General features: G+C 62.1%; 1 protein-coding gene and 3 pseudogenes across 6 annotated transcripts in view; all 4 read left to right on the top strand.

The window, feature by feature from the left end:
* Positions 1–23186, top strand: part of RXRA (retinoid X receptor alpha) — a 116273-nt gene extending 93087 nt beyond the window's left edge. For all 6 annotated transcript variants that reach the window (XM_008005736.3, XM_073022086.1, XM_073022085.1 and 3 more), the window contains exons 5-10: positions 115–284; positions 4194–4323; positions 12092–12224; positions 14566–14657; positions 16736–16841; positions 19072–23186. In XM_008005736.3, coding sequence (XP_008003927.1) covers positions 115–284; positions 4194–4323; positions 12092–12224; positions 14566–14657; positions 16736–16841; positions 19072–19219 — 779 coding nt within the window. In that variant the 3' untranslated portion in view covers positions 19220–23186. The remainder of the gene's footprint in view (positions 1–114; positions 285–4193; positions 4324–12091; positions 12225–14565; positions 14658–16735; positions 16842–19071) is intronic.
* LOC140713023 (uncharacterized) lies at positions 4343–8563 on the top strand (annotated as a pseudogene).
* Positions 19888–23186, top strand: LOC103239667 (uncharacterized; annotated as a pseudogene).
* LOC103239927 (uncharacterized) lies at positions 21373–23186 on the top strand (annotated as a pseudogene).
* Positions 23187–25055: the final 1869 nt, after the last annotated feature.

Raw genomic sequence — 25055 nt, forward strand, 5'->3', positions numbered from 1 at the left:
GCCGGTGTTGTGGGTGCGTTGGCTGGCAGCTGGCACCACCCGGCCAGGACAGCTTTCCCTGGGAGCCACTGGCCTGGCTGAGTGTGGGGCTGACCTGCACCTCCCGGGTTGTAGCCGTGCAGGAGGAGCGGCAGCGTGGCAAGGACCGGAACGAGAATGAGGTGGAGTCGACCAGCAGCGCCAACGAGGACATGCCGGTGGAGAGGATCCTGGAGGCTGAGCTGGCCGTGGAGCCCAAGACTGAGACCTACGTGGAGGCGAACATGGGGCTGAACCCCAGCTCGGTGAGTCACCGCCTCTGCGGGGGTGGGCAGCCCCACCTGCCTCAGTTTCCCTCACTCACCCTCCCACCTGAGCAGCTGATGAGCCAGAGAGGTCCTGGGGGCTGCCCTGGGCCCTGTGGCCGCCTCAGCTCAGCCTCTTACCCGAGGTGGCCCTGTGGGCCCCTCGCCCCAGCTGGGCGGCACCCTCCTCTCCTGGCCCATGCACGGGTGGCCCTCGGGGCAGAGTCCAGGGGCCAGGGGCCCTGCAGCCACATCCTCCTTCTCGGCCATCTCTGCTGGGGCCTCAGCCGCTGTGTCCCTTGGAGTTTGGCCTCTGTGGGTGCAGAGGCTGTCCCTGCTCCCTGGTGCCCCTTGGAAAAGCTGCGGGAGGAGGCCAAGCCCCGGCAAGAGGCTCTGCGGGTTGGTTCCAGGGCTGGCTCTACCCGCAGCCGTGTGGCCCTGGGCAGGTGCCCAGCAGTCTCAGTGGCTGCCATAGACGCAGGAAGCAGCTCCGCAGCCCGCCAGCTGGTCACCCCCATGCTGACCCTCCTGTCCCCCCCACCCCGACAGCCTCAAGGGGAGGAGAATTGGGTGGGCCACAGCCCTGCTCCCAGGCTCTTCTCCTGGGCCGGTTCCAGCTGGTCCTGGAAGTGTTGGATTCAAGACCCCCTGGCCTTGTCCTCCCCTCCTTGGACCCTCCCTGTTACTGGCTCCCTCCCTGTGGCATCTTTGCTTCTGGCTGTGGCCTTGCCAGGGAGGGTGGCACAAGTGCGTTCTGAGCCCCTCCTACCCTAAGGCCCAGGAACCTGCACTGCTCGGGACCCGTTGCTCCCTGGTGAGCTTGTCTGGCTGGGAGACCCCCCGTTGTCCCAGGCCCCACTGAGGAGGCAGCTCCAGCTGTGCCCGGGGTTAGGCAGGTGAGCTCCCGGTCGCCTGAGTGAAGGTTCAGAACTGTGCACTAAGCTTCCTGCTGCGGGGACCTGGGTCCAGCTGGCCCTCAGGGCCCCTGCATCTTCACCGCGGTCACCGTGGTGTCCAGTCTTCACCCGTGTCTCCCTGTGGGTTTGGGGCTGGGACCAGAGCCCTGTGGCCACCGAAGACCTTATACAGGCCAACCATGAGGTCGCCTCGACCTTTGTCCCTCTGTGGGTCCAGGCACACCAGCCTGCCCTCCATGCTGGGTGTGCCCTGCAGGTCACTGTCCCCCTACCCACCACTTCCCTGCCCCTTCATGCTTGAGGCTCCCGTGGCCTGGAGCTAGGCCCTCTGGCTCTTCCTCAGGCTTTGGTCTCAGCTGAGGTTACCTCTGGCCTTCATTTGTGCCCCTGCCAGGATGGGGACTGCCCCTGTGATGTGGGCTGAGAGCACCTGCTCTTTTCTCTGTGGCCCCTGGCACCGGCCATCACAGGGTGAGGTGTGATCACAGGATAAGGTATGTGGTGGGTTAATTTCTGCCCCCACGAAGCTGTTGGTGACGGCTCTGCTGTTCTCACCACCAGCTTCGGTCAAGGACAGCGACCCACCCTGCTGCTTGGCACTCACACAGGGCCCATACCCCCACTGCCTCTGTCTGTCTGAGGGTGGGGGTCTGCTCTTGTCTGAGGCCCCGTGGCTGGGTCAGGACCACCCTGCTTCCCTGCCCTTTCCGGATAGGACAACCCATTGCCCTCACGTCCCCGGCTCTGCTCAGACCTCTGCTCTGGCTACGGGGACTGGGGCTGCCCGGCTGGGGAGAAGGTATGTGGGACCCTGACAACAGGCACCTTCTTTCCGGAGAAACCGTCCCCGTGAGTGACAGGCGCAGACCCACCCCCAGCCCTGGCTGGTCTACACACCTGCCGTGCCCCGCGCCCACCTCACCAGCCCTGCGGAGGGCAGGAGAGGGAGGCTGGCTGTGAGGGTTTCATGATCCAGCAGAAAATCCAAAAACAAGTTTGGCAGATGCACAAAGGGCTGCCAAGTTTTTATTTTGTGAAGGACACTATTTGGGGGGAGGGAATCTGCCATCTGCTCTCTCCCTCACTGCATCAAAGTTGAGGGAGTTTAGAGAACCACAAAGGCAGGCAGGACTCGCTGGGGATAAAGGACACACCTTCCACGGGTCCAGGGTCTCTCTGTGCCCGCTCACTCCCTGCTGTGCCTGAGCTCACACTGAACGCTCCTCTGTGGCCTGGCCTGGGTCCAACTTCCAGAACCGCTCACTGGGCCCCTTCCCTCAGATGGGCAAACTGAGGTCCAGAGAGGGGGCAGCCTGCCCAGCGTCGCGGTCCTGGTGCCTGGTTTCTCCCCAGCGCAGGGCAGGGCCTGGGCAGGTCCCGTGGACACTTCTAGGCAGGAGTAGAGCCCATCCATCACGCGCCTTCTGTTACACGAGGCACGTTGGATCTCCAGGCGAGAATGGGAGGTTCACAGAGGTTAATCCTTTCCTGAGGCTACACAGGGAGGTGGAACTGGGTTCCTGCGCTGTCCCTCCCTACCTAGGGGACCCCCTCCAGGCCTAGCCCTGCTGGTACTGGAGTCAGAGCCTCACACCTGCCAGGAGTGTGCCGCCTCCTCTGCTCCAGCCTCCTGGCTCTCCAGCCTGCCACATTCTGCTCCCTGTCCCGGCTGTGCCCACTGCAGGCACATGACAGATGGTGACCCCTGTGCCCACTCCTGCAGAGGTCCGAGCCAGCCTAGGAGGGCTTGAGGCTCTCCTTCCTTACCCATGGCACTAGCCTGTCACCTGGGCCTGCTCTGGGCCCTGTGTTGCCTGGTGAGTCTCTGTGCCATTCCTCGGGGACTTTCTTATTCCGCCCTCAGAGGCCTTTCCTGCCGGGCGCTGCGTTTAGTCTGCACGTCTGTGACGAGCAGGTGGATTCTGTTTGTGGAAGCTCTTCAAAGGGAGGCATTTTTCTCCTTGGCGGATGCCCTGGAGTGAGGGATCCCCGAATCCTGTTGACAGTCATTACTCCTGCAGCGGCATCATGGAGGGGGCTGTCGTCTGAGTTCCCCTTACTCAGGACACAGAAGGTCCATGACCCAAGCCCCACCTGCCAGGATCTGGGGAGGGCCCTCCCCTCCGGCCCTGCTTCAAGGCCGCCTGGGTCCCCTCATCTGTGAGACTGACTGGCCCCCTTCCGGCTAGGGCTTTCCAGAGGAGCCGTGAGTGCCGCCCTCTCTCTGTGCCTGGGGCCTGGTGTCTCAGCCGAGGCGCCTGCCCTCCCGAGCTCCCACATCCATGTCTGCTGGAACATGAGAGGCCAGCCCTGTCCCCAGGGTGGGCCACCGTGACCATCAGAGACGAAGGCGGTCAGTCCCACCCCGCTCCAACACTGCCCCGTATCCGATTTCCCCAGCTCCCCGCGCCTGCCTCCCAGAGCTGTGGGAGAGACTCGTGTGTCCTGCCGTAACCTAGTGGCTGGAAACAACACACATTTTATTATCTGACTGTTCTGTGGCCAGACAGCCAATATCAGTCTTGGTGGGCTGACGTCAAGGTGCCTGCCGGCTGGCTCCTGCAGGCTCTGCTGGGGAGTCTGCCCCTGCCTCTGCTTCTGGGGCTGCCGCATTCCTTGGCTTATGGCCTCTTCCTCCACTTTCAAAGCCAGCAGCGTCTCTCTCCCCTTGGGCCCCAGCGTCTCTGATGGCATCTGTTCCTCTGACCCTCCTGCCTCCCTCTCACAGGCCCCGTGCAATGACCCTGGGTCCCCCCCAGTGGTGCAGGCCCACCTCCCAATTTCAGGCCACACCTAATCACCTCTGCCAAGCCCCATGTGCCATGCAAGGTCGCATAGTCCCAGGTTCTGGGGATTGGGAACTGGGCATCTTTGGGGGCCGTATTCAGCACCCCGCATGGGCCCAGTGTGTGGGGCAGGGCTGGTCTGGCTGTGTTCTGTCAGTATACTGGCTTCTGGGACTGAATGTCCCACTCTTATTCCTCCACTGTAGCCGAACGACCCCGTCACCAACATTTGCCAAGCAGCCGACAAGCAGCTCTTCACGCTGGTGGAGTGGGCCAAGCGGATCCCACACTTCTCAGAGCTGCCCCTGGACGACCAGGTCATCCTGCTGCGGGCGGGTGAGTGGCGGGGCCTGGGCGGGGATGGGGACGCCATGCAGATGGGACACTTACCGGGACACTCCTCGCTCCCGGGACACTCCCCCATCCCGGGATACTCCCCGCTCCTGGGACACGCCCCCTTCCTGGGACACTCCCCGATCCTGGGACACACTCCTACCTCCTGGGACACTCCTTGCTCCCGAGACACTCCCCCCTCCCTGGACACACTCCTCCCTCCTGGGACACTCCCCCCTCCCAGGACACTCCCCCCTCCCTGGACACACTCCTCCCTTCTGGGACACTCCCCCCTCCCGGGACACTCCCCCCTCCCAGGACACTCCTCCCTCCTGGAACACACTCCCCCCTCCCAGGACACACTCCCCCCTCCCGGAACACACTCCTCCCTCCCAGGACATACTCCTCCCTCCCTGGACACACTCCCCCCTCCCGGGACACTCCCCCCTCCCAGGACACTCCCCCCTCCCGGGACACACTCCCCCCTCCCAGGACACACTCCCCCCTCCCGGAACACACTCCTCCCTCCCAGGACATACTCCCCGCTCCCGGGACACTCCCCTCTCCCAGTATACCCTCCCACCTCCCAGGACACTCCCCTATCCCGGGACACTCCCCCCTCCCGGGACACACTCCCCCCCTCCTGGGACACACTCCCCCCCTCCCAGGACACACTCCCCCCTCCCGGAACACACTCCTCCCTCCCAGGACACACTCCTCCCTCCCTGGACACACTCCCCACTCCCGGGACACTCCCCTCTCCCAGTATACCCTCCCACCTCCCAGGACACTCCCCTATCCCGGGATACTCCCCCCTCCCGGGACACACTCCCCCCTCCTGGGACACACTCCCCCCTCCCAGGACACACTCCCCCCTCCCGGGACACACTCCCCCCTCCCGGGACACACTCCTCCCTCCCAGGACACACTCCTCCCTCCCTGGACACACTCCCTGCTCCCGGGACACTCCCCTCTCCCAGTATACCCTCCCCCCTCCCGGGACACACTCCCCCCTCCCGGGACACACTCCCCCCCTCCCGGAACACACTCCTCCCTCCCTGGACACACTCCCCGCTCCCGGGACACTCCCCTCTCCCAGTATACCCTCCCACCTCCCAGGACACTCCCCTATCCCGGGACACTCCCCCCTCCCGGGACACACTCCCCCCTCCCAGGACACACTCCCCCCTCCCGGAACACACTCCTCCCTCCCAGGACACACTCCTCCCTCCCTGGACACTCTCCCCGCTCCCAGGACACTCCCCTCTCCCAGTATACCCTCCCCCCCTCCCGGGACACACTCCCCCCTCCCGGGACACACTCCCCCCTCCCGGGACACTCCCCCTTCCCAGGACACACTCCCCCCTCCCGGGACACACTCCCCCCTCCCGGGACACACTCCCCCCCTCCCGGGACACTCCCCACTCCCGGGACACACTCCCCCCCTCCCGGAACACACTCCCCCCTCCCGGGACACACTGCTCCCTCCCGGGACACACTGCTCCCTCCCGGGACACTTCCCCCTCCCGGGACACACTCCCCCCTCCCGGGACACACTCCCCCCTCCCGGGACACTCCCCCCTCCCGGGACACACTCCTCCCTCCCGGGACACACTCCTCCCTCCCGGGACACTCCCCCCTCCCGGGACACTCCCCGCTCCTGGGACACACTCCCGCCTCCCGGGACACACTCCTACCTCCCGGGACACTCCCCCATCCTGGGACACTCCCCCCTCCTGGGACACACTCCTACCTCCCGGGACACTTCCCCATCCTGGGACCTCTTGTGGACTATATGGGACTGTTGGGGGAAGGGCCTGGGGCCTCAGTTTCCCTCCATCCCTCATAAGGAGGTGTACCATGCGGGATCTCTCTCAGTGGCCTTCAGAGAGGTAATGCGCTGTTGGTGGAGATTGGGGGGCTCTGAAAAAGGAGGCTGGGTGTGTTCAAGGGGCTGCCCAGGAGGGCCACGTGCTCTCTGCCCTTCTCCTCCCACTCCAAGGCCGCAGCCCTGTTTCCATGCGGAAATGGTGATGCACGGAGCCCTTGCACAGAAATGCCTGCTCCACACACAGCACAGTCCCCGTGATGTCATGTGGAAGCCAGGACGGTGGCTGGGAGCTCAGCTTTGGGGTTTGGGGATCAGGTTGGCAGTGGAATCCTGGACGGGGCAGGCCCCCCACCAAGCTGTTTCCCCACCTGGGAAGGGGGTGTGAGGGACGTGCTGATTGAGGCTGGTTCTTGCTGAGGCACCCAGGGTAGCTGTGAGGCCAGGCTGTTAGTGGAGTCTCCTGCTGGTGAAGCAACACGTTGGGTGCCCAGGTCTGCCCTCACTGCCCGGCGGTGGTGCTGGTCACTGTCCCATGTCCCCCTGGGCCCAAGAAGCCAAGCTCCCTTAGGGCCAGGTGTCCCAGCTGCCTGGAGGCTGCAGCACTGTGGGCTCCGCTGCCTCAGCCTGAGGGGGGAGCCTTGGCCCATACAAGGTGGCTCCTAAGCGAGAAATGGAGAAGGCACAGCCAAACGGAGACAGGCTCCCTGTGAAGCAGGGAATGTTCTGGAAGCTGCTTGGGTCAGGGCTGCGACCACACAGGCTGTGTGTAGAGGGCTTGGTGCCGCCGCCTTCCTCCCAGAAGGACTCTTCTGGCCATATTGGGCCCTGCCGGATGAGCCAGGATAATCTGCCATCTCAAAGTCCTTGACTTAATCCCGTTGGCCTCGTGTCTGGTGGGTCCTCGCCCCTCTGGGCCTGAGGCATGTGGCCGTCTGCTGTTGTGGGCTCAAACTTCTTTCAGAATGTGGTGCGTATTCCGCCTGCCAAGGGAACCCTGCCCTTGTTTGCAGGGGCTCCCCCAAGAGCCCTCGGTTCGGAGCCCCTGGCTTTGCCAGCTACAGGCCTGCCTGACCCCAGTGGTCTTTGGAGAGATACCCAGCGGTTTTGCTGAGAAAGGATGGTACCCCCCACCCCGCCACAACCCAACAGGCCTGTCCAGAGAACAGTCGGCCGCGTGCAGCTCTTTTACTGGGGGATCTCCAGATGGTCGTGCGCTGGGGCCCAGGCGTAGGTCCGAGTCAGGTTGGCTGGCTGTGTTCGTCGCCATATCTGTGTGGTGCCTGGCCCTGCGGTCCCATGTTCTGACCGCTTCTGGCTCCAGCATCAGCCTGTGTGGGGGGAGCGTGGCGGAGTGCGGTGCTGAGGGCCTGTGAGGCGTGATCGTGGCGGGGTGCGGTGCTGAGGGCCTGCGTGGGGTGGTTGTGGCGAAGTGCGGTGCTGGGTCCCCACTGAGGTCCTTGCTGACCTGTGTCCAGCGGGCCCTGCTCATGCTGCCAGCTTCGAGGGCCACATGGTGAGGTCTGGAGCTGCACTTCCGGCGTGAGTCCCAGCCCCACTGCCCACCAGCGGCTGACCTTGGCCGAGTCACTTACTCTCGGTGTCTCATTGTCCTTGCGTGTTCTGTCTGCCAGGGCCGGCAGCTCACCCATCAGGTGGTCTCCCCAAGCCCCTGTAAGGTCCATTGAGGCACATGTCCAGCTCAGACATGGAGCACTGGAGTTGGAAGCCTGCACTGGCCAGGTGGCTGGAGAGGACTTGGGTTGACCCCAAGGATACACTCTGCCTGGCTCGTATTGGCTGAAGGGCTCTGTCCCCCTTCAGGGGGCTCAGGTCAGGGTCCGTGGCTGTAGCCTCTGGCTGGTGTTGGCTGGAGGACTCTGTCCCCCTCCAGGGGGCTCGGGTCAGGGTCTGTGGCTGTAGCCTCACTGGGGACGGGGGTGCGGTCCTGCTGGGCTTTCTTCTGGCAGGAGGCAGTGGCGGAAGTGAGGCCCCGCCCAGCCCTGGCAGGTGCAGGGGGGCACTGAGTGCTCCCCCATTATGTCCCTGTGCTGGGCCCTCCCACTGTGTTCCCAGCGCTGGTGGGGGAGGTGACTTCCACTGGGCGGCAGCAGCGATGGGAATGGGTGCCCAGACCTGGGATTCCCACCATTGTGAGAGCCATTGGCCGTGCAGGTTCAAGGCCCAGGGTCTCTGCTCACTCAGGGGAGTGTCCACCTGTGGCTGTCAGTGACACTGAGCTGGGGTCCAGTGGCCACAGTCCTGCAGGGGCCCAGAAACTGGTGGAGGATTCCAGCCGGGCTGTGGGAGGCTAACATCACGCGTGTCTTCTCCTGCCGGATAGGGCCCCTTCCTTGGGGTGGGCTCCTGCCCCACCTGTCTAGGAGGCCTTCAGAAATAAAGCATTAAAATGAATAGTTTTGGCTTGTTCCATGGAAGCTCCGAGTCACACCCTGACGCTTGTGTTTGTCAGATGAGTAAACTGAGACAGGGCCGGGTCGCTCACAGCTTTCAAGTTCCTCCATCCAACCTCCTTCCCGCCTGCCCCCTCATCCCAGGCTGTTGGGTTCTGAGTCCGCGTTAGCTGCTCCAGTGGGGTCTTCCGAGGGCCTGGGCTGCACGGGCACCTCCTGCCGTGGAGGCGGGGTTTGGGGGGAAGAGGCAGGCCTTGCTGGGCCGTGAGGAGGGAGGAGCCAGGCTTATGTAGCAGGCCCGAGGTCCCCCTGTGGGGACAGCGCACCACTTGACGTCCCTGGTCTTGTTAATCCTGCCCACCTCACCGGCCCAGGACACAGGGGAAGCCAGGCTGGGCTCTTGTCACTGCCGCCCTGGGACGGGATCGTCATCACAAGCCCCATGGGGACAGCAGCTGTGACTCTGGGGGGCCCTGCCCTGCCTCATGGGTGTGGACTCATTTAACTCTCCAGACCACCAGGAGTAGCTATTCTCGCTGTCCCCTGTGCTGAGGAAGTGGCAGCTCAGAGGTGAGACAGGAACGCGGCTGAGCCAGGTTGGAGCCCGAGGCCCTGGCTTCCCCACGTGACCCTTGACTCCATGCTTTTCCTTCCAGAAGTGCTGTCCAGGGATCCTGCAACCCCAGCAGAGGCCCTGGACGTGTGGGCAGGGCCACAAGGGATCTGCAGGCGTAAGTTCCTTGGGCAGGGCCAGCCTCTTGAGTTGGAGGACATAGTGACCAAGGGGGCAGCTCCAGGCAAGACTCTTGGTCCTGCGTTTGGAGCCTGGAGTAAGACCTGGTGTCCCCTGCATCACGGAGGTCCTCCTTCTGAAAGGCCAGTGCACCCTGAGCTGTTAAAAGCTATGGCCGTGCCAGGCCCCCACATCGCAGGGCCGGGAACTCTCCATGCAGCAATGGAGCACTTAGGAAGGTGAAGACGCACCCCAAAGGTTACTGTAAAACGGGTTCCTCTCCCGTTTTCTCTTACATCCGAGAAGGAGGAGGGCAGCTTACAAAGGTGTGCGGGGCAGGAGAGGAGAAATAACCCAGTGAGGACATCGGGATGGAGGGACGGGGGACAGGGGAGCTGAGATGCAGGCGGCGTGCCGGAGGGTGCAGAGAGAGACTCCGCTATGTTCTGTCCGTGTGTCTGGGGTCCTGACCTGTATCCTGTGCTGAGGGCCGCATCTCGGCTCAGCAGCGTGCACCCAGCCGTGCACCAGGCTCCTCTGCTGGGCACACCAGAGTTTCAGAGCCAAGTCCACCCTGGTACCTGCTGGGTGGCCCCAGGGGCTCTCAGGGCAGTGGGAGGGGAGGGGCCACCGCTCCGGTAAACCCCCAGACCTGGAGGATGTGAGGGAGAGAGGCGGGCCCCGGAGGCCAGGACTGGCCAGGGCTGGTGGGTTTGGGGCCAGCTGTGCCCCAGCCCAGCTCTTGTCCTCAGGCCCCTGGGTCCCTGCCCCTGGCCACAGGAAGTTTGTCCACACCGGGCCTGGTGTGGGAAGGGAGGGAGAGCCCTTTCCTGGGAGAGCGTTTACTCTCACTGTGTCAGACCCAGTACCTCTCAGCCTGGGAAAACCTGACAGGCTGAGCTGTAGGAGGGGCAGGAGTGGGAGTGGGCCCAGGGCTTCTCTCCGAGTCCCTGTGTGATTTGGGGCAAACCCTTCCCCTCCCCGGGCCGCAGATTACCCACACATCAGATTGAGGGGTTCATTTAGATCAGAGTTCTCCTAAATGTGATGCTGCAGATGTTTCATGGGCAAAAAAAAAAAAAAAGGGTTCTGTGGTCAAAGAAAATCTGACTGGGCAGCATGGAAGCTGTCTTCGTGGCTGACTCGGCTGAGCTCTGGGATGCCACTGCACACTGCAGCCTTGGGGTGTGTTTCCCAAACCGCCGCCCCAGGGAACCCCACTGTTCTGACTCCCCATTGCAACGGGCTGCCTGCTGCCACCTGTCCCGCATCTGTGACGGTATTTCCAGCCCTGGCTTTTCCATCAGACCGCCCGTGGTGCCATCTGCATGCTCCCACGGTGGTGGGGCACAGACCCCCACCGTTCCTCCCTCATTTTGGTTGCACAGCCTGGGGCGAGTCGGGTGCCATCCCTGCCTGGTCTGTCAGCACACCTGGGCGGGGTGGCCTCGGGGGTGGGACTTCCCTCCTGGGGCCCTGGGATTACTCAGTTGTGAAACGGGGAGAATGGGGGTGGTGACACCTGCCCCCGGGGTCCCCACGACGGGGTGGGTGTGTGCCGGGAGGGTGTGGTGGGCGGAGCCGGAGCTGGCACGGTGGTCCCCACCAACTTCTTGCTGATCACTGACCGCCTCATGCCTCAGTTTCCCCCTCTGTAAAACAAGGTTAATGCCAGTTTTCCAGGATGACAGTTGGGATTAAGTGGGAAATTCATGACAGTGTCGGGGTAGAGGCTGGAGCCTCTGGAGCGCTCGGGGAGTGCAGAAGGTGCTGAAGGTTACTGTGTGACTGCGGGGGATTCCCTGTCACCCTGTAAACGGGAGCCGTCAAAACAGTAACGCGTGTGCACGTGAGGGTCCCTGACTGTGTGACTGCAGGTGATTCTGTGTCACCCTGTAAACGGGAGCCGTTAAAACAGTAATGTGTGTGCACGCGAGGGTCCTTGACTGTGTGACTGCGGGTGATTCCGTGTCACCTGGTCTCTAGGAGCCATTAAAACAGTAACGCGTGTGCACGCGAGGGTCCCTGTTGGGGGCTTTCTTCCTCCCCGATGCCTGCTCTGCTTTGTCTGCACTGGAACCTCATGTTGAGGGATGCTGTTCGTAACTGCTCGCTCCCCTAGGGAACCCCCGATGTTGAGGGACTGCTGTTACCTAACTCCCCACCCCCAGGGAACCCCCACTATGTTGAGGAGCTACTGTTACCTAACTACCCCCCCCAGGGAACCCCTTGATGTTGAGGGACTGCTGTTTTCTAACCTTCCCCACGCTGGGAAACCTCCCAAAAGACGCCGCGGCTCTCATGCACCTGCCTTCCGTTGGATAACCTGCTGTTTGGTGGCATTCCACGAAGTGCACACGGATCCCCGAGAGTTTGCTCCTGGGACCCTGCAGGCAGCAGTGGTTCTGGGGACACCCTGGGAACATCGCTGGGTGCTCTCCCGCGTGCTCTGTGGCAGGAGTGTCCTGCACGCACAGGAGGAAGCTTCCGTGGGCACATGAGTTTGTGAGCTCTTGGGTTCCACAAAGCTCAAGGGACTTTGTGCGGGACTTCTCAGGGCCTGTTGTGTGCCGGTATGGTGTACTGTAGAAGAGGCATTAGCTGGGTATGGTGTACTGTAGAAGAGGCATTCTCAGGAACCTCTTTTCTGTGGAATATTTCGTGGGATTTGGGTTCCAGAGCCTGTCAGGATGGGTCTGTGACATGCTGGCTCTGTGGGCTCCCACCAGGGGCTGGGGAAGGGGCGAGCCCTGTGGGGCCTGGAGACAGTCAAGTGACCATGTGCCTCCTCCCCAGGCTGGAATGAACTGCTCATCGCCTCCTTCTCCCACCGCTCCATCGCCGTGAAGGACGGGATCCTCCTGGCCACCGGGCTGCACGTCCACCGGAACAGCGCCCACAGCGCAGGGGTGGGCGCCATCTTTGACAGGTCAGGGGGGTCCCAGGAGGGGCGAGGGCGCTTTGCTCACCTCCACTGCCAGGTGAGCTGAGTTCAGTCGCCTCAGCCCCCATGCACGTCCTACCTAGTAGTATTTCAGTGCATGAAGGGTGCGCACGTGGAAAACAGAGAAAAGCACACGGAGGAGGCTCAGAGCCCCATGCCAGCCCTGCCTCTGGGGCATCTGTAACCACAGGGAGCGCTTGGCCTGTCTCCCTCCAGCTCTTCTTTTTTCACGATCCCATGTATTTATCCGTGGGAAGGAAAGCTTCATTTCTCTTTAAAGTGATGATACCATAGATGCAGTTTTGTAAAAGTGTCAATTCCGGTTGGCACATTGCAGGCTGTGTGAGGCTGGCACGGGAATGCCGTGGCAGCCCAGGGCGTGGTGCAGCCTAACGCCTGTCCCCGTGCAGGCAGGGGTGTCGGACCACAGTGCTTTACGCCTCCCAGCGGAGCATGGGCTGCACCTCAGCCACTTCTCAGGGGACACACTGCAGGAGCAGCACTGGCTGCAGAGCCCGCCGTCATCCGGGCCTGGGTGGTCCATGTCCATTCACGTTGCCCTCCCAGAGCGCCGGCCAGCTCGGCTCTGCCAGGCGAGGCGGACAGTAGCTTCCTTGTCGCTATCGCTGCAGTGTGTCTCTACGAGTCCAGAGAGCCCACTGGGCCTTCTGGGGACCGGATGTCAGCTTCAGCTGGAGCAAGAAGGCTGGGGAGGGGCGCTGCAGGGTCCTTGGTCAGGTATCTGCAGCACAAGGAGCCGTGGGTGGGGAGGAGCAGGCCACCTGGAGAAGGTGGCCCCTGAACATGAGAGCCCTCACGTTAGAGGTGAGTAGAGGTCATGCACTGGCAGTTACAGGGGACGGATGCCCCAGCAGCAATGCCCCAGGGGGTGGTTCAGGTCCCTGCGTCCCGAGGGTGGTCCTGAAACTTGACCTCCATGGGATGTGCCAAGTGCAAAAGGGTTTGTGGCTGCGGATGGTGGGCAAACGCTGGTTTAAACAGTGTCCTCGAGGGTCTTCACTGCAGGACTTGTCAGGGCCTTTAAGAAGTTAGTGTACAGGAGGGTCTCCACGGGGGCTGCAGGGGGGGGTGTTTATTGCCCACAGCAGCTTCCTTAGGGGGGTACTGGGGATACGGCTTTGGGAAGCGAGGCCCCAGCCACTGGCCCAGCTGACAGTTTCTTTGGCTGGCAGGTAGAGAGATGGCGATGACAGAGGTCTCAGGGTTACATTCTCTGGGGTCCCAGAGCAGTGACTACAGAGGCCCCAGCGTTTCCTCGCCTTTTGTGCAAGTGGAATGCAAAGTCTTTGCCCTCAGTGGCCCAGGCCGTTTCCATGCCCGCTGCCCTGCCCCTCTGCAGCTGTGTGCCCCTGCCTCAGAGCAGACATCGGGGGTCCCTTCCAGCTCCTGTTCTGTCCCACCCTGTCCTCTGGGCTCCTTCAGATCTTCTCCCAGGAATCAGCCAGGGCACTCCCCATTCTGCAGACCTCCAGGGCCCTCCTTGGCCCACAGGGGAGAGCCCAGGCTGCTTAGGCAACCATCCGGGCCCCACCCGGTCACCTCCCTTTCCCCTGCTCTGGTCCACCCTCAGTTCCTGGACACAGCAGTCGAGCTTGGGGTTGGTGGGCAGGCTGCTGAGGCTAGGGGGCCCAGGACACTGCAGAGGCCGATGGGATTCAGAATCCAGCTGCAGGAGTGGGGCGGCTGAGTCTGAATCCGAGAATGCTCCCAGCGTCTCCATGGAGGGAACTGGCGGGTTTTCCCTGTGTCGAGGCTGGTGGTTTTTTTTTTTCTGGTGATAAGAAGTGGACATGCCTCCCTTTGGCAGCTCCCACCCAGGGAGATCAGGCTCTGGGGAAAGGTCTCTTCCTGGACTGAAGGGAGCGACTGGGGCTGTGGCTCGGGCAGGGGCTGTGGCTCGGGCAGGGGCTTTGCCTCAGGTGGTGCTAAGTCTGCAGCTGAGGAGGGACAGTGGTGGCTCTTGCTGGGCTCAGGACGGGTGGACTCTGTACCCCACGTGCAGCTCCGGCTCACCTCAGCTTAGCTGTCACGAGGTGCCTCCTTAGCCTCTAGGTTCCCAGAATAAAGCCCCACAGGCAGACCTTGAGGGAGAGGAGAGGAGCCCACCCTCCGGGCGGGGGTGGCACCCGGGCCCAGGTTCCAGCCCACTCCCTCTCGGGCTGTCTGGCAGTCCTTGCCTTGGCTTGGCCCATCTCAGCCGCCCTCCGGCTACGCCGGGCTTCCCGGAGACCTTGGGTATCTGGGGTATGGCCTTGGTGAGGACCTCGGCCTGACTGGGACGGGGTGTCTGCCTCCTCCTCTGCAGGGTGCTGACGGAGCTCGTGTCCAAGATGCGGGACATGGAGATGGACAAGACGGAGCTGGGCTGCCTGCGCGCCATCGTCCTCTTCAACCCCGGTATGGCCTTCCCGCCTCGAGGCTCCTGACCCCGTTCTCTGGTGGGGCAGAGGCACCTGGGCCTCCTCCCGGCTGCACCTCTTGGCTGTGGCCGCACATGAGGCCAAATCCCACTCTCCTTGAGCTCGGCGTGCTCCCCTCCCAGTGGAAGTGTGGCCGTGCTGCCTTCTGCTCACCTTGAGGGCCCGCCAAGGGAGCGTGGCCCCTGGACACAGGGGGACCCAGCAAGGCACCTGTCATGAGGGGCTTGGTGGTGCTGTCTGGGCTCCGTGGTTCGCCGCGTTCACCATTGTGCATCGGAATCCAGACTCCGGAAGTGGCCGGCTGTGGTTGTGAACTTCCAGTGCTGAAGTTTGGGAGCCCCGAGCCCTGCAGGCTGGGGATGGGGTGGGGATGGGTCAGGCCTGCCAGGTGTTCAGAGGGGACCAACCTCATCCCCGAGCCTCGGGTCCAGGGTGTTTCTGGGGCTGGGCCCCTGTGGTTGAGGAGAGCAGGGCTTGGGGCTGTGGGGCTGGAGCTGGGCACAGGCCTCTGGCCCACAGTGCAGCCCTTCTGCAGCCTCTGGGTTCTCGGCTTGAAAAGCCGCCTAGGTGCTACCCCTTTGCCCAGCAAGTGCTGACACGTGCCTGTTTGCTCGGCATCCTGCCGGGCATGGGAGGGCTCTTCACGCTGCTGGGTAGGGCTTGCCTGCCCAGAGCTTGGGGTTTAGAGGGTCACGCCCACCAGCAGGCGCCCCTGGCACATGAGGACAGGAGCACGGTGGGTCGAGGGTGCGGGCCACTTCCTCCGGGAGCTGAAAGTTACACAGGGGCCAGGGGAATGGGAGGCACGGAGGTGGGGTGGACTGGTGGGGGCAGCCTAGGCAGGGTCTTGAAAGTCTTGCTAAGTCTGGGTTTTCTCTTGGGGCCACAGGGAGCCAAGTCCCGAGGGGTTCCAGCTGGGAGGGAGCTGTGGGTTTGTGTGTTTGGAAACTCAGCTCATTGCGATAGGGGTGGGCGGCTGGGGTGTGGAGGGGGAGGTTTGGGGCTGCCGTGGGGAGCTCACCTGGGCCGTGGTGGAGGGAATGGAGCCCTCTCAGCTCCTGGCCCTGACCTTGCCCTTTGTCAGACCTGGCTCTGAGGGACCAGGCCGGGATGGAGATGGGCGTCTTCCTGTGGGGAGAGCTTGTTTCCAGGGACATTTTATCCCTGTAAAATGTGGGGAGGCTGTGCATCCAGGCCATAATCCTGCCGGTTCGGAGGCTGAGTCACGCCACGGCTCGGCCCGGCCCGAGGAATCCCCATTCAGGTCCTGTGTGGTCTGGTTTCTAGAGCTGGGGCACCAGCGGGACCTGGGCACGGGCCTGCAGGGAGGGTGAGATTGTCTGGCACAAGCAGGGTCTAGGCACAGGCTTGCAGGGAAGGCGAGGAGACCAAGGCACAGGCTTGCAGGGAGGGTGAGGAGACGGGCTAGAGCTGAGGCAGCTCAGGGAGCCAGACATGTTGCCAGGGAGCCCCAGGACATGGGCCAAGGTGGCATTCACATGGGGTCCCTTGGCCTTGGAGGTGTTGGTGGCTGTAGTCTCAGCCTCTGTCCACTCTGGGCTCTCGAGTCTGGGTCCTGAGCTCAGCACTCCACGAGCATGCCGAGGATGGGTTTCCAAAGGGTCTGGGTGCTCCTGGGGGCAGCAGTGATAGCTCCCATCCGTGTCATGGGGCTGGGACCCAAGGGCAGCAGAGGCCTCCGTTGTCTCTCCCAGTTCCCATGGCAGCTGGAAGGCAGCAGACTCCTGACACTTTATCGATGGGGAAACCGAGTCTCTGGAGGTCAAATAATTGACCCAAGGTCACATGGCTGGCAAGTGGCAGAGGCGAGCTTGAACCCAGAGCAGCCTGGCCTGGCCATGGATTCCACGGTCATCCCCCTGCCACCAGGCTCTGGGGGAGCAGGCGGGGGTGTGTCCAGCGGCGTCCCTCACACCACCTGCCTTGCCCATGGTAGGGCAGCTTGGGAGACCCCACACAAGCCTGGGTCCTGGGGGCGGGTGCCTGGAACACACCCAGCTGAGGGCTCTGACCTGTGGCCTCTTCTCCTTTCAGACTCCAAGGGGCTCTCAAACCCGGCCGAGGTGGAGGCGCTGAGGGAGAAGGTCTACGCGTCCCTGGAGTCTTACTGCAAGCACAAGTACCCGGAGCAGCCGGGAAGGTGGGTCCCGCCCTGTCCCACACGCACCCCAGACTTGGGCTCTTGTCTCCAGAGCCCCCACCTTGCTGCAGGGCTGTTTTATGTGAATGAGAAGGTGGCACCCTCCCCAGGCCCAGCCCGTGCCAGCAGGTCCTGAGCAGGCAGCGGGAGGTCCTCCAGGCCAGTGGGCTGTGGCAGGCACACCCCACAGGCTCACGTGATATCCCCACCGGAAGGATTACCTCACACCTGGCGCATAGTAGGTGCTTGTCTTTGTCAAGTAGGTAGATGAAGGCTGTGCTTCACCCCCCACTGCGCTCCCCTGCCAAGCAGAACCACCAGAGGTCCGGCGGCACCCGCACATAGTAGGTACTTCACAAGCATGTGTAGAGTGGATGGCCAGATGCCCACACATTCTAAACACTCTCTACAAGTGTGTACAGAATAGGCAGCCGCGGCCCACGCGCAGAGCTCATCCTTCTCCCCTGCCCAGCTGTGGGCCCTGGAAGGGCTGGGGTTCTCTCGTTTCTGAGTCCACAGTGCTGGGTGCACAGTAGGTGTAGAAGAGAAGCATCTGTGGATCCCTCCGTTTCAAAGTCAGCTCTCCAGAGTCTTCTCTTCTCTCGAAAGGGGCATCTCCTGGCCTCTTGATCCGCAGACTGTGGGTGGGGGGTTGGGGGAGGTGGGGCCCAGCAGGCCTCCTAGGACACCCAGACCCTCCCGCCACCAGCACATACACAGTTAACCGTGTCCCCGCTGCCTGCTCAGCCCTCATCTGGCTTGGTTTAAAGTGAAACTTCCCGGAGGACGAGGACAGGAGGGGGTGGCAGGCAGCTTATTTTTCCTGGCTTTCTGCCCTGGCCCATCTCGCCAGCTCAGCAGAAAACAGCTTGTTCTCTGGCCGGACTCCAGCCTCTGTGCTGTTTTTGCCTTTAAAACAAGGACTGTGAGGCAGCCAACCACAGAGCTTTTCCCTGAAAGAGAGACTTCGTTAATAATTAATGAGGTCCCGCAGCCCCTGGAGGGGCCGTGTGGAGAGACTCAGGCCGTGCACAGGGGCTTGGGGCAGACACGGCCAGCCAGAAGGGACACCTGGTCCCCCCTGTCCTCAGCGGCAGCTGCTGCTCTCATGCCTGGCCCTGCCATCCCTCTTCCCAGAGCCGCAGACTTCCCCCCCGCCGCCCCCGCCAGCCCACTGGTGCCTGCCCCAGGAAACTCCCCGGGGTGGGCCAGGCCCTGAGGAGCAACCCATGCTCCCACCCTCCCTCCCCCGCCAGCCTTCTCTGACCAGGCTGTGCCCAACACCAGCAGAGCTATTTCTGCGGAAGGGGTGGCCCTGGTCTGAGGCCCACAGCCCTGCACGAGGTGCCGTGGGAGGCACTCATGGGGTGCTGACGCTGTATGGAAAGGGGCTTGCCCCAGTACACAGCTCCCAAGTCAGGCCCGGCTCCGCCTGCAGTGGGGGTGCAGCCTGACTCCCCCTCCCCCACCTGATGCCCTTTGACTTCTTGGTTACCCACCATGTGCCCTGCCTGTTCCCTGCGACTCACCAGTGTGCTCAGCAGCCCTTTCCCTGACAGGCCCCGCAGTCTCTTGCTGCAGCCAGATGCATTGCTGACCTCACACCCGCTCCTGGCTGTCACGGCCCACATTTTTCCATTTTTTAAGAGACAGCGTCTCGCTGTGTTGCCCAGGCTGGTGTGCAGTGGTATGATCGTAGCTCAGCGCAGCCTCAGCCTGGGCTCCAGTGGTCCTCTGTACAGGCATTATGCACCACCACGCCTGGCTGCTGTTTTCCTCTTGTTCTTTTGTAGAGACAGGGTCTTACTGCGTTGCCCAGGCTGGTCTCGAACTCCTGGCCTCCAGCCATCCTCCCACCTCGGCCTCTCAAAGTGCTGAGATTACAAGTGTGAGCTATCATGCCCAGCTGCCCACAATTTTTCACTTCTTTACAAAGAACTCTTCAGCTTGCCATAGGCAGCTGCTGTCTGGCCCCTGGCCCTTCATCTCCGTCCTCGGCCCCAGGGATCCCCCTTCACTCTCTCCTGGCTCTGGGATGCCACTGCCCCTGTTTCCTTCTAGCCTCCCCTCCTTCCTTCTGGAGGCTTGGCACAGGCAAAATCAGGGCTACAGACCAGCCTCGGATGGGTTGGGCTCTCAGACACAGCCCCATCCCCAGGGAGGCCTCCAGGTGCCAGGGCAGAACTGCCCCTGCTCCTTGCCTGGCCCTCAGCAGACCCGTTCCCTGCAGGTTCGCCAAGCTGTTGCTCCGCCTGCCGGCTCTGCGCTCCATCGGGCTCAAGTGCCTGGAACATCTCTTCTTCTTCAAGCTCATTGGGGACACGCCCATTGACACCTTCCTCATGGAGATGCTGGAGGCGCCGCACCAAATGACCTAGGCCTGCGGACCCACCCTTTGCGCCCACCTGGTCTGGCCACCCTGCCTGGACGCCAGCTGCTCTTCTCAGCCTGAGTCCTGTCCCTGCCCTTCTCTGCCTGGCCTGTTTGGACTTTGGGGCACAGCCTGTCACTGCTCTGCCTAAGAGATGTGTTGTCACCCTCCTTATTTCTGTTACTACTTGTCTGTGCCCAGGGCAGTGGCTTTCCTGAGGCAGCAGCCTGCATGGCAAGAACTAGCGTGGTGAGCCCAGCCAGGCGCCTCCCCACCGGGCTCTCGGGACGCCCTGCCACACCCCACAGGGCGTGGGCGACTCGCAGGGTCTTCGGGCCCCAGCCCTGGAGCTGCAGGAGTTGGGAATGGGGTTTTTGTTTCCGTTGCTGTTTATCGATGCTGGTTTTCAGAATGTTCGTGTGGCCCTCCTGTCTGGAGTGACATCTTCACCTGCTCTGAATACTGGTGCCTGGCCAGCCTGTGACGGCTTCCCCCTCATCAGGAGGAGGGGACAGCTGGGGGCGCAGGCTGGTGTGTCGTCAGCAAAGACCTCAGCCGCCTCGGGGATGAGAGGGGACTCGTGGGGCCAGCAGGCTGCCCTGTGCTCTGAGTGAGGGGGAAGCAGCCCCTTTTTCCAAAGATAACTCACAGGTTTGCCCTTGAGCCAATGAGAACATGAGCCACAGTCTGTGCAGGGTTTTGGGGCCACCTCCAGGCTGCAGGGACAGGGGTCACTCACCACCCCTCAGTTTTCTCTCTGCCTTGGTGTCCTGGTTTCAGACTCCCTGCTCCCTGTTCAGACCGGAGTGCCCTGGCCCCTCCCCAGCCTGAGTCTTCTTGCTCTGAGGGCTGGGCCGAGGCTTGTCCTTGGTTCCTGCAGGGCTGGCCCCGGCTCAGGTGGGTGGGGTGTCACCACCTCACTGGCCTTGCTGGAGGCACAGGGCTCTGCTGACCTGCAGCCATCCGTGAGGCCCGCGGGGATGGGAGGGGAGGAGGGTGGCCTGTCAGTTTCCCTCAGAGCGGGCAGGTGGCCTGGAGAAAGAGGGGCTCAGGAACTGGGAGTCTCGTGGGTGGGGCAGATGCTCCGCGGCCTGGAGTGGCTCTGTGGGGGCGTTGGTGGGACCCCCGCTCAGGCTTTCTCTCTGGCTGCCAGTTGTGTCTAAAAGACTTGGAATCTGAGAACCCTGAGTTTCAGCGCCCTCGGGCCTGGGCCACACGCAGGCCCTGGTGGGACCCCCCAGCCTGGTGGTGTCCACGGACAGCGTTGTTCACCCAGAGCCTTACTTGGGAGCCTCACTGAATGTCTGCTCTGGTTGAAGGTGGTGGGGGCTCAGCCCCGTGCGGCCCGGCGCTCCTCCCACAGGCTCTGCCCCCGGGCTCCGGTGGTGTGGGGACCCTCTCAGGTTGAACTCGCCTCTTTTGCACTGGAAGGCCCTCCCTTTGGCCTGAGTACTTTTCCTAGTCACGCCTCAGTCCCGTGGACCCAGCGTTTGTCAGTCGCAGGTGCCTGAACGGGGGATGGATGGGGGGATACAGGAGGGGGCTCTTGTCTTCCCGGGAGCAGTCTAGGAATGATGTGGGGGAGTGGGTGCCTTCTCCAGAGTCTTACCCCACCTGGAGCGGGGGCTTCCTCACTGGGGAAGGGAGCTGCCTAGGAGGTTGGACTGGGAGGCAGTGGCTTGGAGAGGCAGTTCTCCAGTCTCGGTGGGGAAGAAAGTGTCCATTCTTTTCCTTCCTGGATCTCCCAGCCAGAGCTGAGCTGAGGCACCTGGGTGGAGCCTGCAGCTGAGTCTGTGCCCGAGACAGAGGCTGTCAGAGATTCCACAAGCCTCTCCTTCCTGCCCCCCTCCACCCCTGCCTCCTTCCTGCCCCCCTCCACCCCTGCCTTTCAGCGTCGTGGATCCCCAGAGGTGGCCCCCTGCCCAGTCAGCCATCCTGAGGCAGAGTGTTGAGCCTCACACCTGTACCAGGTCCCTGGCCAGCTGGGCCCCTCCCAGGCACTGCCAGGAAGCCCCAGCTGCCCCTGGGGGGTGTGGTGGAAACGGCAGGAGGGTGCAGGCACTCTCGGGGCCCCAGTGGTGGGAGCGTGAAAAGACCTAACGCCAACACCTGGTGCCTTCTGCAGCCAGCACCCACCTATCCGTGCCGGGACCCTTGGGAATGCCCGCGGCTCCAGAGGAAGAAGCCCAGGGACGGGCCTCCCTTGTGGGGGGTCGGCTTCTTCTTGGGAACTTGGTCGTTTCCGGCGCTGGCTGGCTGGCTGGATGTAAAGCACTGAAGCCCCCCCAGGCCGCCAACCCCTCAAAGCAGAACCGGACCTCCGTGGCCCCGGCAGCCTTGCCCACCGCTCCACGTGTCCTGGGCTCTTCCTGCCCCTTTCTCTTCGGCCTTGTGGTTGTACAAACTGTGCTGTTGGTTTGCAAAGGTGACGCGTGGGGAGTGTGGCGCATCACTGAGTAGAGAGGTAGAGTTTCTATTTAACCAGACCTGTAGTAGTATTACCAATCTGGTTCAATTAAGGTGATTTTTTTTGTAATTCTTATTTTGGTGGGACAATCTTTAATTTTCTAAAGATAGCACTAACATCAGCTCATTAGCCACCTGTGCCTGTCCCCCGCCTTGGCCCGGCTGGATGAAGCGACTTCCCAGCAGGGCCCCCCCTTCCCAGCGGCTGCTTCCTGGGCCCCCGGGGCACTCCGGCACCTTCAGGCAGGCACCTCAGCTGGTCACCTTCCGGCTTTGCCGTTCAGATGGCGCTCCTAGGCTGAGGAGTGAAGATGCCACAGAGCTGGGTTCCCCTAGGCTGCGTCGGGCACGCTTGGAGGCTGGCCTGCCAGGAGCTTCCACCCTGGGGCCTGTGTCAGCCACTGGCCCTCCACACCCCGGAAGCATACGACCTCTGGGAAAGACAGCCCTGACCTTCGGTTTTCCAAGCACGGTGTTCCCCAAGAATTCTGGGCTGGCGGCCTGGTGGCAGTGCCTGAGATGGCCCCGAGCCCCTCCCCATGGGGCACCCAGGAGGGCCCTGCCAGAGTGTGCAGCCTGTGGGTAGTCGGCTGGTGTCCCTGTCGTGGAGTTGGGGCGCGTGACCTGGTGCCCGTCCACGCGGGTGTGCGGTGTAAACATGTATGTGCTGTACAGAGAGATGCGTGTGGAGAGCCGCACGCGAGTGCCACGCAGGAGAGGCGGAGCGGTTACCAGTGTTTTGTGTTTATTTTTAATCAAGACATTTCCCCTGTTTTCCTATAAATTTGCTTCGTGTAAGCAAGTACATAAGGACCCTCCTTTGGTGAAATCCGGGTTCGAATGAATATCTCAAGGCAGGAGATGCATCTATTTTAAGATGCTTTGGAGCAGACAGCTTTAGCCGTTCCCAATCCTTAGCAATGCCTTAGCTGGGACGCATAGCTAATACTTTAGAGAGGATGACAGATCCATAAAGAGAGTAAAGATAAGAGAAAATGTCTAAAGCATCTGGAAAGGTAAAAAAAAAAAAAAAATCTATTTTTGTACAAATGTAATTTTATCCCTCATGTATACTTGGATATGGCGGGGGGAGGGCTGGGACTGTTTTGTTTCTGCTTCTAGAGATTGAGGTGAAAGCTTCGTGCGAGAAACGCCAGGACGGACGATGGCAGAGGAGAGGGCTCCTGTGACGGCGGCAAGGCTTGGGAGGAAACCGCCGCAACAGGGGCGTCTTCCTTGGGGGCAGGAGGGTGGGCCTGAGGCTTTCAAGGGTTTTCTTCCCCTTTCGAGTCATTTTTAAAGCCTCACTCTGTTGCGTCCTGTTGCCGGCCTCCCTGCGACTGTGACTGAAACGCTTCCCCGTACGATTGTCTCTGAAACATCGCGGCCGCAGGTGCCACGGTTTGACGGACAGTGACGTTAGAACGGTGGAAGAGAAGCACGCAAAGGGAGCGACGTGAGAGGAGAAACAAAATATGAGCGTTTAAAATACATCGCCGTTCAGTTCATTTGTTCTGTGTGGGGATTTTTTTTTGTTTGGGGCGGGAGGGTCCGTAATCAGTCCCCACCAGCCCGCCCTCCTCCCCACCCCACCCGCTGGTCCTGTGCGGCAAGGCCGGCGTCCTCTGTGGGCCACGCCCCGGGAGTTCTCTCCCTGTCCACTGGGCTCTGCTGCTCCTCCAAGGGGCAGGGGACTGGGGCCTCCACGAGGGTGTCTGTCAGCAGCCACGGGCACCGGGCCTGTGGGTACCTGCAGAGTGCTAGTGTTCCCACCTGTCCTTCACCGGGCTGCCTAAGCACTCACACCTCTGCAGCCATGCTGGCCTGGGTGGGCAGGAGGTGAACCCAGAGGGCCAGGGAACACACGATGTCACCCAACTGCCCCATAATAACAAGTTAATGATGCCCCATCTGCACTGTCTCCTGTGATAAATGCCCTCCGTCTCCATGCTGTCTGGGGCTGGGCTGCTCCCGGCCTGAGGTTTCGTGGTGGTGCCCGGAGCCCTCTCATGCACCTGTGTCCAGCCAGGCACCCTCCACGAGAGGCACCAGACACAGTGAAGATGGGGAGTGGGGCTCTGAAGGTCCAGGTCCTGCCCTGTGGTGGTGGGCAGAGGGCCGTGTGGCCTGTGCCCAAAGCAAGGGTGGCTCCCGGGTGAGAATTAAAATGGAAGGGCCTGCCACCTGAAGGGCAGGGGCTTCCTGATGGCACGCCCCTCGTGAGCACACACACATTCACACACTTGCATACTCAAACACCCGCACAGACACGCTCACATGCACCCTTGCACCCATTCATATGCATGCACACATCACATGCTCGCACACATGCTTTGGCATGCACACCCATGCATAACTGCTGCCATGTGCACACACGCATGCATGCCCGTGCAACAACCGATACACACTTTCATATGCACGCACCCGTACACGCTCCCATGCAGCCACACTCCCACGCACACACCCATCCACACTCCCACGCACACACACCTATACACCCCACACACACCCATATTCCCATGCGTACACACTCATGTACACACCCATGCACGCTCTCATGCACACATACATGCTTTCATATGTACACCAATAATCCCATGCACACACACCCATACACGCTCCTGTGCACACACACACTCAGGAACATACACACTTGCACTCAGTCCTGGAAGGATCGACAGAGCAGTGGGGGGCGTGGGGGCGGGGCTGAGCCAGCCTCCCTTGGTGGAGTCAGGACCCACCATTCTCCCTCTTCCTGGGAACAGCAGCTGTGCCCTGGAACTCTGGGTCACTCTCTGGCCCTCAACTGTGGCTGAATGGTGGGTGCCACAGGAGTCTGGACTCACTTTGCCATCTTAGGAGCCGCCCTGGGTCCCAGCTGCGGATCCAGAGGAGGCTCCCCGGGCTACACACCCTCCTCTGCCAGGGCCTCGGCTCTGCCCACCAAGACCAGCCTGGGCTTCTCCAGAGGGGCCCAAGTGTGAATGGACCCCGAGGGAGGGCAGAGTCCTCGAAGTGCCCACCTGCTTTCTCCTCATTGGCACAGCGCTCTGCCAACCTGGCCTCCTGGGTCTGGCCCACCCACGTTCTCTGCATATAATCTTACACGCATGAAGCATGTGGGCCTCTTTCATGGTCTGGAAAAGGGGTCAACCCTGGGGCCTCTGGAGCTGGGTTGTGGCCTCCCTGTTGAGGGGCCTCCCGTCCTGCTGCACATGTGCGCACATGGCTGAGTGCTGCTGTGTGAGACACCAGCAGTTGGAACCTGACTCTGTCCCCTGGTGGTCCCCTGGACTCTGGGCACAGCCTCCACGGACACCCGTCCTTGGGGTGAGTGAGCCCTCGGCGTTTTCAGGCCAGGGCGCAGGGACAAAAAG

The sequence above is a fragment of the Chlorocebus sabaeus genome, chromosome 12, assembly GCF_047675955.1.
Source record: "Chlorocebus sabaeus isolate Y175 chromosome 12, mChlSab1.0.hap1, whole genome shotgun sequence".
NCBI classification, from domain to species: domain Eukaryota; kingdom Metazoa; phylum Chordata; class Mammalia; order Primates; family Cercopithecidae; genus Chlorocebus; species Chlorocebus sabaeus.